The sequence below is a fragment of the Rhineura floridana genome, chromosome 2 (assembly GCF_030035675.1).
Source record: "Rhineura floridana isolate rRhiFlo1 chromosome 2, rRhiFlo1.hap2, whole genome shotgun sequence".
Classification (NCBI taxonomy): Eukaryota; Metazoa; Chordata; class Lepidosauria; order Squamata; family Rhineuridae; genus Rhineura; species Rhineura floridana.
In genome coordinates, this window is record NC_084481.1 from 102,726,522 (window position 1) to 102,743,395 (window position 16,874).

Here is a 16,874-nt window from a genome sequence, read left to right on the forward strand (position 1 = left end):
GTTATTTCTTATTTTAAAGCTTAAAGTCTCTGTCCGACTAATTCCAGGGAAGGTGTAATCTTTAGCAAAGATTCAAATACACAAAGGCACACTCAGACACTCCATTCCCAATTTCGCCACTCTGCAACAGTTTATACCCGATGCCAACATACTTGCCAAAGATCATCCGTCAACAGAAATTCCCATTACGCTTAAAGCAAATAGCTGGTCAAATATTACAACTGTGTTTCCTGAGTTTGACATTAGCTTACTTCCATGTCAGTTCTAAAACATAAGATTAGAACTCAGGTAATATAGGGGAAAGGTTCACCAAACAGTTAATTGGAGGGGAGGGACAGTTGGAAGTGGGGCAAGAGCAACTCCTGTTTTGTTCTTTTGTTTACGTTCCAGAAGGAACGTTAGTTAGGGTCCTCTAGATGGATAGGCTTGACTACCTTTACCTGTGATGCTCTGACTGACTTCCTTCCATCCTAGACGGATATGCTTAGGGAAACTTATCTGCCTCTCCTCCTTCCGCCCTTTCCAGAGGAGACAACCCTTTGTGTCTGCTCTCTACCTCCTGAGCCATGAGGGCAATACCCACATCTGGGCATTGCATCTCCAACTTGGGGCTGGTTCACATATGAGCCAAGATCCACATTAAAAATGCTGCTTTTTCCATCGCGATTGATTTTGACAGTTCACATACTTCCGCCCTCGCTATGAATAAATTGGCTGTTTTTCTTTGTAGCATTCGCACGCGTGTGCATTTATTGCTATCAGCGTTTCCTTGTTGCCACGCCCACACATTAGCATGTTAACTGCAGAGGCGGGGAAGGGGTGGTGTTTCCCTAAACGAAGGGAGGAATAGGTGCTTGAAAGAAAGGGAATCGCTCCCACCCGTGGCTGTTAGGGTGTCCCTACGCGAGATTGGTGTGCCTTTGGCACCCTGGGACAAGCCTCAGCATGCGTTCTGGGAAACATAAAAAAACCCCAAACAATTATCTTTAGAGAGACATTAAAAGCAGGTACTAAAGGAAGCATTGACCGTTTAATATTATTGCTCTCCATGAGTGGAGCAGAGGCTGGGATGAGACACCAAGGCAGCTCCCCTTTCCCCTGCGCTTTTGGGTGGTAATAAATTACCCCAGCGGCGCCTTTGCCAGCCTCCTCTCGCCGTGGCTGTGAAAAGGGTGGATGCATCAGCCCGAGGGGGGGGGAGAGATCCAGGTTTGGGGGGAAGCGGAGGGATGCGACGAGGCAGAAGAGGACCTCCACACACACACTTTCTCTCACTCTCTCTCTCTCGCAAACACACATGCCGGGCTAGACGTAAACAACAGCTGTGCAGACACAACTCCAAAGGGTGCCCAGTGCGAAAACCACAACTCTGCAACCAGGCGAGGAGCGCTGCTGACCAAACACAGAGAGCATGAGCCGGCTCCAAAAAGATAGATTTGTCTTTGTGAAGTGGCCAGGAAGGAATTTTACAAGCTCCAGCCCTGCTACCCTTGGGGAGTTGTTGGTGTCGCTGCAGAAGAGAGAGAATGAAGGGGTGGGGAATGTGATTTTGTTTAAAGGAGGGGGGAGGAGGAAATGTATGGGGGAGAAGCAGGAGAAAGGAAGGCAAGAGTGACCAGAAGTTGCTTCCTCATGGCAGGCAACAAAATGATGCCCAGAGACAGTTAAAGGGGCAGAGAAAAGGGAGGATCTAATGGAGAAGAAACTGCATAGCCAAAAAAAGGCGCTTAAAAGGTAATGCACGGTAGAAGCACACCGAAGCAGGTGCAGATTTTAAAAGCGATTTCGGGTTTTTGTTGCATCCATTTAATCCGGAGTTAAAGGCAAAAGCAGCTGAATCTAATCACGTTGGCAAAAACATGCAAATGGTCCAAATTAAAAGGATCTGCAAAAAGCCTCAGATCCAGATTATACCGCCATCTACTATGTATTTCTATAAATAAAGTAGCTTTTCTTATTTTACAAGTCTTAAATCTCAGTGATCTCAATGCAGGGCAAAAGCCTGCTACTTAAGTAAATGCACACACGCATTTCAGACTGTTGACAATCTCTGCTAATATCTATACAAATTTACATAACAGGAACAGTAAGTCTTGGCCCCCACAACGGAGTGTCAAAAGCAATCAAAATGCTTAGGGGTGGAGAGAGGGAAGGCTGCATAACTGAGTTTCCTAATTTATGTAGCATAGGAAGTGGCAGTGGTGGCTTTCGATCCCTGGAGGAGGCAGGGAATGATGTGCTTAGGTTGCCCAGCCAGTCAGCAAGAGCTAAGAGCAAGATCCCGAGCTCTGCTTGTGATGAACACATAGCGATAGCCACCATTTCCCTGCTGCCCCAGATGCTCTCCATAAGGGCATCTCACCAAGGAACAAGAATGCTTAATGCATAAAAGTAGGCAGCCTGCTGTAAGTAGCCATCCTGTCTTTCAATCACACAAAGGTACAATAAAATAAAATAGAACTGGTCTCTTTTAAGCAATAATGGGCTAGTTTTCCACAGAGCTCTCTTTTTGCACCCAGCAAATCTATGCAACTTGTTAAGTACCCCTCCCACAGCAGGATGGGGATGGGGTAAAAGATGCACTAAGGAGGTCTTAGATCTGATTTCTCCCCTTGAATTTAGACCTACGAATTAATACATTTTCTTTGGAGTTGGCCAATGAGGTCACAAAGGGAATATGTTTGTCTCCCTGCATTTGTTTACTGGTGATCCTCCTTAACACAAGCAAAAAAAAAAGTTAATATTGTGCCATGTGTTGAGATTTCTTACCTTTCTGTGTTGCTCCTTTGAGTTTTGCAGCAATGTGTTCCTCACCGATATCCTCAAGGACACATACACACATGTTTACTGCATCGTCCTCACCATAGAAATCACAGATGAAATTTATAACTTCTGATCTACCAGCATTGTCCAGCTGACCTCTGGGGAGTTTTCTTTTTCCATCATGGTCAATAACTTGAAGCCTCCGTTTAAAAATGTTAAACTGATCTTCAAGGAGTCCTTCCACGGCATCATGGAGAGTTTGGCTTACGTTTTCATTCCTGCCCATCACTGCATTAGTCATTGTGAATTTGCTTGCTAGAGGCTGCAGCCGAGCTTTGACCACCTCATAAAAGGACTTTGTTTTCGCAGATCTGGAACAACATGTAGCAACAGAGGAGTGAAAGATGAAATGCTGTGAGTTACTAAACGGGAATAGGAAGATAATGAGGTGGCCCCCTTGACATGTTCCCATAAAATACCTACCATTTTCTCATAACATGATCCTAGATTAGATCACCACAATGTAATCTGCATGGGTCAGTCCTTGAAGACTATCGACAAGTTTTCATTAGAACAGACACGTACATTAGTATGGTCATTATTAATTGATACTCATAGGATTGACCATATTTCAGCAGTGCCTTACAAGGTGTTGTTGACATGTAAAGCCCTAAATGGCTTAGGGCCATGATGTGTTAGAAACCACCTACCCATTACAAGACTGAAAATGGAAATGGGCTGCCTTCAAGTCAATTCCGACTTATGGCGACCCTATGAATAGGGTTTTCGTGGTAAGCGGTATACAGAGGGGGTTTACCATTGCCTTCCCCTGAGGCTGAGAGACAGTGACTGGCCCAAGGTCACCCAATGAACGACGCTGAAGTTGGTTCCTAGTTCCCAGTTCCCAGTTCCTTATTTGTGTGAAATTTCAATCACTAACAAAGAAGAAAAGTTGACAGCTACAGCAACGTCAATCCAAATTTAACATGCCCCTGAACCCCAAAATAAATAATGGGGTACCTTGTATGATATATTGCTGTAATCAGGAGACTCTCCCTGTCAAGACTGACAATAAATTTATACAATCAAAATCATCAGGATTCTGATATTATCATAAATACAAAATGATGTCATAAAATCATGAAAAATAAGTAACTGGGGGTACACGCCCCCACATCTGCTCTGGGCCAGGACAAATCATATACCCCAGGAAAGGGGAGGGTGTCCCCTACGAGGTGCCACTGCGTCCCGCCCGGCCCAGAGCTTCTGCTGGGCGCAGGGCACATGGGAGGGCATCTATCCAAAACCTAAGCAGACAAAAACACACAGGAAAAAACAAGTAACTGGGGGTACACGCCCCCAAAACTGCTCTGGGCCAGGACAAATCATATACTCCAGGAAAGGGGAGGGTGTCCCCTACGAGATGCCACTGCGTCCCGCCCGGCCCAGAGCTTCTGCTGGGCACAGGGCACATGGCAGGGCAGCTATGCGAAATCGAACTGGACAAAAACACGCAGAAAAAAATAAGTAACTGGGGGTACACGCCCCCAAATCTGCTCTGGGCCAGGACAAATCATATACCCCAGGAAAGGGGAGGGTGTCCCCTACGAGGTGCCACTGCGTCCCACCCGGCCCAGAGCTTCTGCTGGGCGCAGGGCACACAAGAGGGCACCTATGCATACTCAAACTGGACAAAAACACGCAAAAAAATAAGTAACTGGGGGTACACGCCCCCAAATCTGCTCTGGGCCAGGACAAATCATATACCGCAGGAAAGGGGAGGGTGTCCCCTACAAGATGCCACTGCATCCCACCCGGCCCAGAGCTTCTACTGAGCGCAGGGTACATGGGAGGGCATCTATGCAAAATCGAACTGGACAAAAACACGCAGAAAAAATTAAGTAACTGGGGGTACACGACCCCAAATCTGCTCTGGGCCAGGACAAATCATATACCCCAGGAAAAAAGATGATGTACTCTATGAGATGCATGTCTTCCCCAGCTAAAATAATGAAGAGTAAATTGGGCAAAATATGTAATTTGGGGTGACCACTACAAAATCTTCTGTGGGTTATGAAAAATCATTCACTTGGGTAAAGTGAATAGTGTCCTCCGCGAGATGCCACTGCATCCTGCCTGTCATGGTTTGTTGTCATATGGAACAGGTATGGACATCTATACACAACAACAATAATAAAGCTATGTAGAAAATACATAAGGAACTGTGGGTTTCCACCATCAAACATGCTTTGGGCACTGCAGGTCATACACCCATGCATTCTGGAGAGGGTTCCCACCCAATTCAGAACTTCTGGTGTCTGTATGGCGCGGACAAGGGCATATATGTATTAGAAAATATAGTGAATATGTACAGGAAAAGAAAAAGGAAATGAGGTTCCCGTCACAAAAGATGGGTTGGGCACCATAAAACACACTTCATTGCATCTGGGAGAGTGTCTTCTCTGAGATGCCATCCATGAATACTTTTGAGTGTCAACTATGAAATCAGATCTTCAAGAAATCATTGTTGTTTAACCTGCCACATTTCCTTCCGTTGCCAATACCAATGGCTTTTTAAAACAATAATATTTGAACTGTAACAAGGTGAGTATGAGGGAAGACCGATACAAAAATTAAACATAAAAAAAACCCCATCAGAGATCATACACCTCGTCTTTCAACAACCCTTTTAAGGTTGTCCCAGTGTGTTTCTATATTGGAATTATATGTAAGATGTTTTCAACAATGTTTTGTAATTTTCAAAAGTTGTTTTTCAATGTTTTTTATTTGATTTTGTAAATATCTTTTGTTTTTAAGATGTTTGTAAAAGACTTTGGGGGGGGTATCACTTTTTTACCACGCTGGGCTAATGCTGGGAGGAAGGACAGGATAGAAATATAATAAATAAACAAATAAACAAATACATACATACATACAACCACACTTTTAGAGGTACTTTTTTGTTTACTATATTTGTTTACTATATTAAACAATTAACAAGTCAGTAGTGTTGTTGACTTGACTATTCCAACAGTAAAAGAAATAACAATCTTCTTTATCAGCAAAGGATCCAAGTGTGAAAAAACACCCTGGGGCCAAGGTTTTAGTTCAGACTCTCTCAGCTGATTGCCAAAATATCCATCAGTTTGCTGTGTGTATCCTGAAACAGCAATCGTTGTTTCATGCCTCCACACCTAACTTGGCTGCAATTGAAACCTAACTGTAGTTACCATTCCCATTCACCTTGCCTAACAGTTAGCACCACAGTTACATTTGCAAATGTGGAGATTTCCTTTAAGATGTCTTGGAAATATTTAAGTTCTGCATTAGATGCTGAAGAACAGATAATACATGCTTTCATTCAAGAAGTGCAGTATTTGAACAAAGATGGTTACAGAAAGGAGACATCTTGTTGGGGTAGGATATCTACTAAGCTTTATAGAAACACTGAGAAGTGTAGGAAATGGCTTTATAATTTATGGAAGGAAGATAGAAGAGCCCTGAGAAGTAGAACTTTGACAGAAGCTGGGATCAGAAGGTTTTGTATTTGTAAGAAGCCAGAAGATTCTTCATCTTATGTTCAGTGTGATCATTGCAATGATTGGTTTCACCCAAAGTGTATAGGTTATAAATCTGCGCAGGAGTTGGTTGATGTTACACCATGGTTTTGTCCAGCATGTGAATCAGAACAGAACTGCCATTTTAAACAGGACTATAAATTCAGTGCATTTGATGTAATTTCTAATGAAGCTAGCCAAAATGAATAATCTTTTAATTCACCGACTGAATCTGTGGATATAGATGCTACTCTCCAAACTGAGCACAACGATCCAAAGTTGGAACATCAAACTATATTTAGACAGAAGAATGGCAGTGATGTTCTCAGACCCAAAGGGAAGGAATTTCAAGAGAGTGTCCACAAAGATCAGTTATCAGTTTGTATGCACTCTGAAACACATACAAGTGATGAAGAGAAGACTATTAACAATTCAACGTTACAGAAAATGTTGTGCACTGAGTTACCTATTGAAACAAAAGGTGTGTTTGCTGCAACATGCCCATCATCGTTTATAGTAACTTTAAATACATCTGAATGGAGAGAGATATACTCTAGCAAATCACAATCTGGATTACAGAACAGATGGGCTAGTATGTTAGCAAAAAAGTTGGAGGAAAAGAACATGTTTTGTGTCTTTGCTTTCAAATATAATCGAATTAAAAGGAAGAGCTCACAAAAAATAAATGCCCCATTTTGGCATGGAAAAGCAAAATGTAAATTTTGACTTCCGGGAAGGGTTGCTTTGCCTGTGCCTGCCTTTGAGACGAGCTCTTGTCTCAGAAGAAGCTTTTTCAGTTTTAAAATCAGTCAGAATGTTTTTTTTGACTGGTAAAGACTTTCTCCCGGGAAGGGAGAAACGTAGAGATTAACCACAGAAGCTTGTGTTTGTTGGGGGGACTGGATTTCATTAGTTTATGAAAGAAGGTTCAGCCAGCAGCACTGGACGGACTTTCAAACAAGCTCTAACTGATTAAGAGAGACGTTTATCTTTTCTTTAAAGAAAAACAGATTAACAGGCAAGCACCCCTCTTTCTATTTTTATCATCTGGCTTAAATTGTTACAGCAAAAAGAGATTTGTCAATGAATCAGCTATAAAGAATCCCTGGGTGAGTTATAACTCTTCTCTTTCATTCACGAAATTAAGGAGGAAAGCAATCGAAATAGCTTATCTTTGTTTTTATTGCAAAAAGCTGGCCTGGAATTGTGCATTTTAAAGATACAAACGGATGAGGAATTTCTATTCCGAAGAGAAAAAAAATAAAATAAATCTGATTTATGAATTTTTGAGTATTATATGTCTGGGACTATTTTATTTCATTTTGACGAATCTGCTTGTTCTCGATGCCACTAACTGTTTTGATGCTGTGAACTAAATTTGTTTTGCATTCCTGAACATATAAGAGATAAGGCAGGCTGTGCTGTCTACACTGTGATGTCATCAAGCTTGGAATATTAACCCCTTTGTTGCTGGAATAAGAAGTGGTTTTTTTTTTCTTCGTGGTTTTAAGAATGGCAATCAAGAAAGTGGCTGAGATCCTGGAAGTAAATATGTTTCAGAAAATAATGGATGAGATTGAGATAACGAAACAAACCCTGAGACAGGGCAGACAGGAGATGAACATTGAATTTGGCAAAATAAAGCAGGAGCTTAAAGAAATAGGGGATTTTGTGAGAGGGGAGGTTGATGAGATCAGAGATACAACTGGACAAGCATCAGAAGATGAAAAAAGAAAAATTAAAGGGAAGATGCAAGCCCTGGAGATTGGAACAAATGTGGAACTGGAAAAAGATTTGGAGTTTATGGACATTAGAGATAAAGTTTACTGTTTGGAATTCAGCGTTGTCCTTGAAGAAATTAATGAAGATATCAGAGATAAAGTTATCAATGTCTTGGATAAACTTCTGGACTGGAATGATGTGATGGAGCTTGACATAGAAAAAAATCTATAGAATTAATTACAGATATGTGACAATGGAAAAACTCTCAAGAGATGTTCCAGTGCATTTCGTAAAAAAGAAGAACAGAGATATGATTTTACAACAATATTTCAGCAACACATTCAGAATTGATGGCAAGGAATTATTTGTGATGAAGGAAATTCCCATCAGACTCTTATTATATGACTATGGCTATGACAGCAAGATTATTATGGGACACTGATAATGGAAGAATGGCTACTGAAATTACTGGACCTAACAGGATTATTATGGGTGCAAGGATGGAAGATGGAATTAACACTGATAATGGAAGAATGGCTATTGAAATTATTGGACCTAATAGATTTGATGAGATGGATTAATTGATATGCTTATTTGGAGAAAAATCGATAGATATATTTCTCAAGGAGTTGAAACCTCTCTTTGACTTTTTGTGGAAAGAATAAAGTGATGTTTATGAGATTTGATGATTAATTAAGATAACTACAGGAGGAAAGTGATTTTGTAATATAATTTAAGAGACAGGTTTGTTATATATTGTAGACCTATAACTGATCTGCGACAAATCGGAAGTCAACATTTTATTTTATTGTTTAATTTGTATTTTTGTTTTGTTTTGTTTTGTTTTTGAAAATTTGAATAAAAATTAATGATAAAAAAAAAAGCAAAATGTAAATTTTATGGCTGTATTTGGCTAAAAATGACTATTAAAGAGAGACCAAAGAAGGATGATAATGTAAGAATAAACATCACCGTCAATGGACAAATCAGACACACCATTGGCCAGTCATACAAAAGGCATACACGTATCCCAGAAAGGAATGAATTGAAAAAAAAACTTAAGGGAGAAACACCAAGTAACCTAAGGAACACACTTATTAGACAATGTGACCCTAATATACTTATAGCTGGCAACTATAATGAAGTAAAAAGTACTGCAGTCTTACAAAAACTTTCCAGTGAGGGAAACCTTGAAGGACGCACCGATCAAAACTTTTTTCAGGACTGTGTTAACATACAAGAGAAGCAAGATGCTTCAGAAATAGCACCATATAAAACAGAACATTGCTATGTGCAGTATATTGCTGTATCACCATTTACATTGCATATGTACATGGAAGTTCAATTACATTTTTTGTGTGATCTTCAGAGGGCAGGTTTATGCAAGTTGTATCGTGATGCCACAGGGTCCTTAGTCCAGAGACCGCCTTCAGTGAAACACCGTATTTTGTATTATGCTTTGTGCATAAAGAATCCGTCGAACACATCTATCATTCTTCCAGTAGCAGAGATGCTCACTTCTGACCAGAGCACTCCAACTATTTCACACTGGCTGGCATTGTATTCAAGGAACATGCTAAAGGTGACTGGACAACATCTCAGACAACAAAAAGTTGAATGTGACTTCAGCTGGGCTTTAATTCATGCTGTCACTGAGGTGTTTAACAAGATGCCTCCAAAGCAATACCTCAAAGCATGTTTTGAAGTGTGTTCAGATAAGAGACCTGCTGAATTTACAATAATTCACATTTGCGCAGGACATATGATAAAGCTAATTGCTCGACATGTAAGCAGAATAAAAGTGTCACAAGAAGTTAAAAGTTTTTTCATGTATGCTTTTGCATTACTGCAAAATGGGAAAACAATGACAGAATGCAAAGAGATGATTAGGAAACTAAACATTATTTTTGGTAGTAAGCAGCTAACATATGAGTGTAAAAGTGCAATAGACAGAGTTAAAAAAAATTTAAAAGACCAAAAAATATCCACTACTGATCATGAAAGTACTTTTGATCTGGAAGAAGAAGGAATCTCTCAAACACAGGATTCCATATGTAAAAGCTCACCTTTTCCAAACTTGTTCCCACCCAAAATCTGGAAAGCACTGAAATACAGAATGTGATTAAAAAACAAAATATCTACTACAATAATGAACTACAAAAAATTGTGTCAAAGTATGTTGCTACATTGCCATTGTGGAGTGGCATTATGCTCCAAGACCAAAAATGCCACCAAACTAGAGACTGTAATGCCACTGTTGAAAATTGGTTCAGAACAATTAAAAAAGAAGTTCTGAATGACAAACTGTATCGCAGACCAGCACAGTTTACAGACATTATGAAAGACACCATTCAGGGTCGATTCCGTGCAACTGCTATTGGTATTCTCAGTGACAGCAACCAAAGAAAGCAAACCAAGAAGATTAAGACAGAGGAAACTAGTTTAAGTGATGTCATACCAGATCCTCTCACTGAGATAGAAAAATGGTCCAAAAGACCACAGTCGACACCTAAAAAGCAACCTAAGTACTATAAAGCACCGCTTGAACATCAACTCAAAGAAAAGCCAGTTTCATCTTGTCCTCCTTGGAATGGAAAAGGGAAACTGAAGGGAAGGAATATAAAGCTTGTAAACACTTGCACAATAGACAATCTTCTCTACATTGTGCATATGATAATGGAACTGTATCCCAAATTGAAAAATGAAATATCAGGACTGCAGAACAAAGATGAAGCCATTCAAAGATTGTTGTGAGTGAATGATGCCTTCAGGAGTCATAAATGGAGTTCAGGGAAACTTGAATGGTTGATGCAGTTTCAGAATTACGTGACAAAAAGTCTGTGGGATTGCTGCGGGTCTGAAGAAGACATGATAACCTCCCGCCTATCCTTTTTATTTAGTTCCAGACAGTACTCCATCAGTACCTTGACTGTCCAAAAAGGATAAGGGAAATGAAGTCTAGGCAAATATGTATATGGTAGATATACTGTTTCATTGCTATTTATTGCTCCACTAGCTTGACTGGATCAGTATTCATTGGCAAATTTTAAAAGAAGAAATATTTTCATAATGTTTTCAAGATATGCAATGGTTTGAAGTAACACTCTTCCAAGGATATTAATCCCTGTTATGATATCCCATCTTCGTTGTGTTCTAAGTGCTGTTTACACAATAAGCTGGGAAAGCAGTATTAACCAGAGCAGTGGTTCCCAACCTGGGGGCCCGGACCCCCAGGGGGGCCGTGAAGTAATCCAGAGGGGGCCGTGAAGAGTAAAGAAATGAATTATTTATTATTATTATTTTTAAAACTCTTCACTCCTTCTACACTGTCTGCTTTCCACTGCCGCTGCAGATGACACCTCCCCCTTGCTCCAAACGAGAGGGGAGGCCTTTTGCTGAAGCGCCAGAGCTTCTTTCAGGCGCTCTAAGGGCAGGCATCTGCCTATAAAATACATGGCAGATGCCAAAGGAGGCTGAGGGTGGAGCTACCAGGAAGAAGAGGGGATTACTAGCACTGCTGCTACTGGCAACGCCCTTACTTAGGATGAGAGGAGAGGGCTTGTTGTGAAGCAAAAGAAGCAAGGCTGCAAAGAAAGGCTGCTTTCCCCCTTCCTTCCTGGCAGCCGGACTGCCTCCCTGGGGGGAGGGGGTCAAAAATATTTTCCAGCTTATAAAGGGGGTCCCGTGCCCATAAAGGTTGGGAACCACTGAACCAGAGGAAGCATAAAGGTTGCTGCCACAATTATTCTGTCAACTGTGTACACCAAGTGTGGGGAACCTTTTGCCCTCCAGATATTGCGAACTAACATTCCCATCTTCCTCGGCCATCGGCCATGGTTGCTCGGGCTGATAGAAGTTGCAGTTCAGCAGCATATGGAGGACCAAAGGTTTGCCACACTGGGTGTTCACCGAAAGATTGCTAACACATACAATAATGATAATATTGCAAATCATAAAGGCAAGACAGAAACTGTGTTTTAGTTGTATACTATTTACAAACCATCTTTCATTGTTATATCTAGTATTCCTCTTATTTCATCTTAAAAACAGCTTGGATGCAGCCAATACACTGCAAGCTTCACTGAATTCATGGCTGGAGCCATCTTCAGCTCAGTGTTTCGTACATTTTCAAAACTACAGTTCTGATGAAATATTAATTCAGGATTATAAAGTGCATGGTATTGCCACACCTGAACAAACCACAAGGTAAAAATCTCTACCTATTCTGGAATTAAATTAATATTTTAACAAAATGCTTTCTGTGATCATTATAACTAAAATATTTTTTATCACTTACAGTGTAAAAGAGAGAAAGTGCAGTGGAACACGTACCCTGAGTAGGAGGACTTTTATTAATGGAGACCCATGCTTCCTGCTCATCACACTGGCAATGAAGACAAAACCAACATATAAGGAACAATTTGATCCTCGTAACTTTCCAGCACAAATTAGTGTTAATGACATTAGGTAAGTGTACTTTATGACTTTAAATTCTTTCCTGCCAACCTTCAAGTTGAAGATGCCAAAGGGGACATACAAGTTCAAATTAATACTAAAATAATGCACAACAATGTACAAATAGAAGAAGATGCTGTTAGTCTTTATTTTGGCATCTCCAACTTTGAGAGCAAACCTAAGGTACCAGGCACTATAAATCACCTTGTTATGAAATGTTCAGTAAGCACACATGTGTACAGTTCCAACATGCAACCTTGACACCCCGTTTAAAATCTTTTATCATTGCTACTTGAATGCATTCCAGAATTTGGGCACCCAAGAGTTAGCCAGGAAAGCGAAGATAAACCCAGTGTTCATTTAATTGTGTGAACAGGAAATTAGCATAGTTATATCTGAACATATGTTAACTGACAGACACAGAACTTAATAGTGTTGTACACACCCTTAATTGGGGGTGTGAGACACTTCCAGGGGTTCCCGCACTTACCCTTGGTTTGTTTTCCTTTGAATGAAGTTCAGTGGAGACTGTGTTGTCTTTAGGAGATATGGCTTTATTTACCATAAAATTGAAAGACTCACAGCATTAACAACCCAAAATATCTTGCTACCACATTAGGTGTCTTGGGGAGTCCCACAAAGCCATTGCCTTGGGATTCAGTGTATAGAACAGGACAAGCCTTTGTGTCTCTCCAGTTCTCCGGTACAGTTCAGACTAAAACAAAAATCTACCTCCAGGGGGGTGAGAACACTCATCTGTCACAGTCCATATAGTAACAGTACCACTGTCAACTACATCTGTAGACATGTACATCGACCACTCAACAGTCCCATTAACTCACAATGAGAGTGGTTTGGCCAAAACAATTAACTTACTTACTTACTTACTTATTTATTTATTACATTTATATACCGCCCCATAGCTGAAGCAACTAAAAACATTAAAAGCAAATATACAAATTTAAAACGGAATTGGTGTAACCTGTTCAGCTTCTGTATCTCTAATACAAACTGCATCACTATAGATTCAACATCATAGACTGAAGGGGGAAAAATACATAATCAGCACCAAGAATAGTATACTAACAAGAGACAAATTTTATAGACTTAAAATAAAGCATACAGGCTACCAGTTTTAAAAAGCATGCACGAAAACCCATAGAAACTCTAGATTGCAGTCAGGGAAAGAGATTGGGGGGGGGAGGATGTTGGTTGAGATGAAGTGAATGGGGAGATTTGCATTAAGAGGTTAAGGTGGAATCAGAAGGGAACTGGATACTGGCTAGGGCTAGTTACTTTAGAAACAGAAGGGGGGCTTGTCAGTAGAGTAATGGAGATTGGGCCATGGTTTACTTGGGCTTTCTGAAAGTTTCCAGGCAAGATTCAAAAAAATAAAATCTGGGTCTGAATCATCACTGAGAAGGTGGGAAACCACAGCATCATTGTGGATCCTTCCTTGGCCATGTTAAACCCAAGCCAGGACTCATCTCTTGGGCAAGTCAGTTGGCTTTGGACCACTAGATACAAAGTCATTTTATTCCGCATTTGGAGGAAAACTACATTAGCTCAGCAATGGAGCTGGAGTATTTCTTTTTCCTCACAATGGAGGTGAAGGGAGAAATTGTGTTCGTTCTTTATAAGAAAGAGGTACTGGCAGGGAAAAAGGCGGGCAGGGGAAAGAAAGAGTCCCATTTTCCTGTGCAGTTCAAATCTTTTCTATGGTTTTCCAATCCACATGTGCAACATAACTGGAAAATTGCAGACCTTTGGTATGTAAACTAACTATAGATTAAGCCATAACATCTCAACTGTCTCTCTATAGGTTGCTATTGAACATATTTATGAGTATTTTTTTAAAAACAGCTGATGGAAAACACATGTGGGGAGTGTGCTGTTGCAATCATAATCTTTTTCGGTATTCCAATAGGCATCTAGTTGGTCACTGGGAGAACAGGAAGCTGGGCTATATGCGACTGAGAACTGCAAAAATGTACTTAATTTTAAAAATGTTTACTATTTTTTCCAGGTACAAAGTGGTAGGGATCACTTTCAACACTGGAAATCACTTTGTTTCTTTCCACAATCTGGGAAATGCAAGTGATTGGAACTTCTACAATGGAATTAGGGAGCTTCAAAACACAGGATGTGGTGATGTTTGTGCAACAGATGAGTTGTTCCAAGAATTCACAAAGAAAAATAATACTCCCAGTCATATTGTAGCAATGAGGCTATAAAAGACCAAATAATAATGATGATGTGCAATGTGCAATTTAGAAGGTGCTCTGTTAAATCTCCTACTATTTCAGAGATGATTGAAAACCAGGAGATTATTTCGAATGGGTGTAATTGTTTAATTCCAGCCCATGTGAAATGGTGTTGATTTTGTAAACTGCAAAAATGTTCTAATATATTTCTAAGAAAAATGTTTTTTACTGTTTTACCAGTTCTGATCAATATGACTTCCTTCTTTCTTTATTTAAAAAAAATTAAGTCTGCACTTGTTTATATGTTCATTTGTATACTTGGTTGTTACCTGTTGGAGAAATATAATATATATATGTAGTAAGTTATTTAGAGATATAATAAATCAAATGCACAACAATTCCTCTCAAAGTATGACTGTATGTTATCTGGTGCCATGGCAGAAGGAAACTTGGCCGGATCACCAGACAACGATTCACTCTAGAAGCATAAAGATGTAATTTCATAGATGAGACTCTAAACTATGCATGGATGGCATCTAATAGAAGACAGTGTCCCTGATGTGTGGAACTATGATTTGTTGTGCCCCAATTCATTTTTTGGGATGGGCATCCAAGTTCCTTATAATCTTTCCTATATATTTTGGCTATTCTTCTGATACATAAATTAATGTTGTTGGTGTTGTTTAGATTTATTTCCTGCCGTTAACTAAAATGTTCCTGGGCGGATCACAGAAGTTATAAAATGCATAATTTAATACAGTTAAAAACACTCTAAAATCAGAAATGATAAAGGACCTTGTCTGTGTCATGAATGAACAAAATGTTCTGGCCTGGGTTGGAACCAATGCCATCTTGCAGAGGACCCTGAACTGTATGAATTTGTGTATGATATATAATACTTCAAATATAGTTACTCAGACCCACTCCTTCTGCACACAAGAAACTCTGGGCCACTCAGGAAGCCATGGATTCTCTTAGAGGATGTTTTTGTCCATTTTGGTCCATTTTGGTTGTGCGTAGATGCTCTCATCCACGCCCGGTGCCCTGCACAACCTCTGGGTCAGGCAGGATGAGCTGGAATGTTATAGAGGACACCCTCCCCTTTCCTAGGGTGTATGATTTGTCCTGGCCCAGAGCAGATTTGGGGGCATGTACCCCCAGTTACTTATTTTTTTCTGCGTGTTTTTGTCCAGTTCGATTTCGCATCGATGCCCTGCCATGTGCCCTGCGCCCAGCAGAAGTTCTGGGCCGGGTGGGACGCAGTGGCACCTCGTAGGGGACACCCTCCCCTTTCCTGGGGTATATGATTTGTCCTGGCCCAGAGCAGATTTGGGGGCGTGTACCCCCAGTTACTTATTTTTTTGCGTGTTTTTGTCCAGTTCGATTTTGCATAGATGCCCTGCCATGTGCCCTGAGCCCAGCAGAAGCTCTGGGCTGGGCGGGATGCAGTGGCACCTCGTAGGGGACACCCTCCCCTTTCCTGGGGTATATGATTTGTCCTGGCCGAGAGCAGATTTGGGGGCGTGTACCCCCAGTTACTTATTTTTTTCTGCGTGTTTTTGTCCAATTTGATTTCGCATCGATGCCCTCCCATGTTCCCTGCGCCCAGCAAAAGCTCTGGGCCGGGCGGAACGCAGTGGCACCTCGTAGGGGACACCCTCCCCTTTCCTGGGATGATTTGTCCTGGCCCAGAGCAGATTTTGGGGCGTGTACCCCCGGTTACTTATTTTTTCTGTGTGTTTTTGTCCAGTTCGATTTTGCATAGATGCACGCCCATGTTCCCTGCGCCCAGCAGAAGCTCTGGGCTGGGTGGGACGCAGTGGCATCTCGTAGGGGACACCCTCCCCTTTTCTGGGGTATATGATTTGTCCTGGCCCAGAGCAGATGTGGGGGCGTGTACCCCCAGTTACTTATTTTTTCCTGTGTGTTTTTGTCCAGTTCGATTTCGCATAGATGCCCTCCCATGTGCCCTGCGCCCAGCAGAAGCTCTGGGCCGGGCGGGACGCAGTGGCATCTCGTAGGGGACACCCTCCCCTTTCTGGGGTATATGATTTGTCCTGGCCAAGAGCAGATTTTGGGGTGTGTATGTTGCGTGTGTGCGTGTATAGATCATACAAGGATGGAATCCAAGAGCCATTTAGAACAGGAATAAGATAGGCCAGGCAAGTTTCTT

At 41.0% G+C, this 16,874-nt stretch overlaps 1 protein-coding gene across 1 annotated transcript in view; it reads right to left on the bottom strand.

Moving 5' to 3' along the window:
• The window catches only part of LOC133377971 (uncharacterized), a 95,801-nt gene that overhangs the window by 71,718 nt on the left and 7,209 nt on the right, over nt 1–16,874 (bottom strand). Inside the window, exon 2 of the mRNA XM_061612758.1 lies at nt 2,770–3,134. Within this exon, the coding sequence (XP_061468742.1) occupies nt 2,770–3,064 (295 nt within the window). The 5' untranslated portion in view covers nt 3,065–3,134. The remainder of the gene's footprint in view (nt 1–2,769; nt 3,135–16,874) is intronic.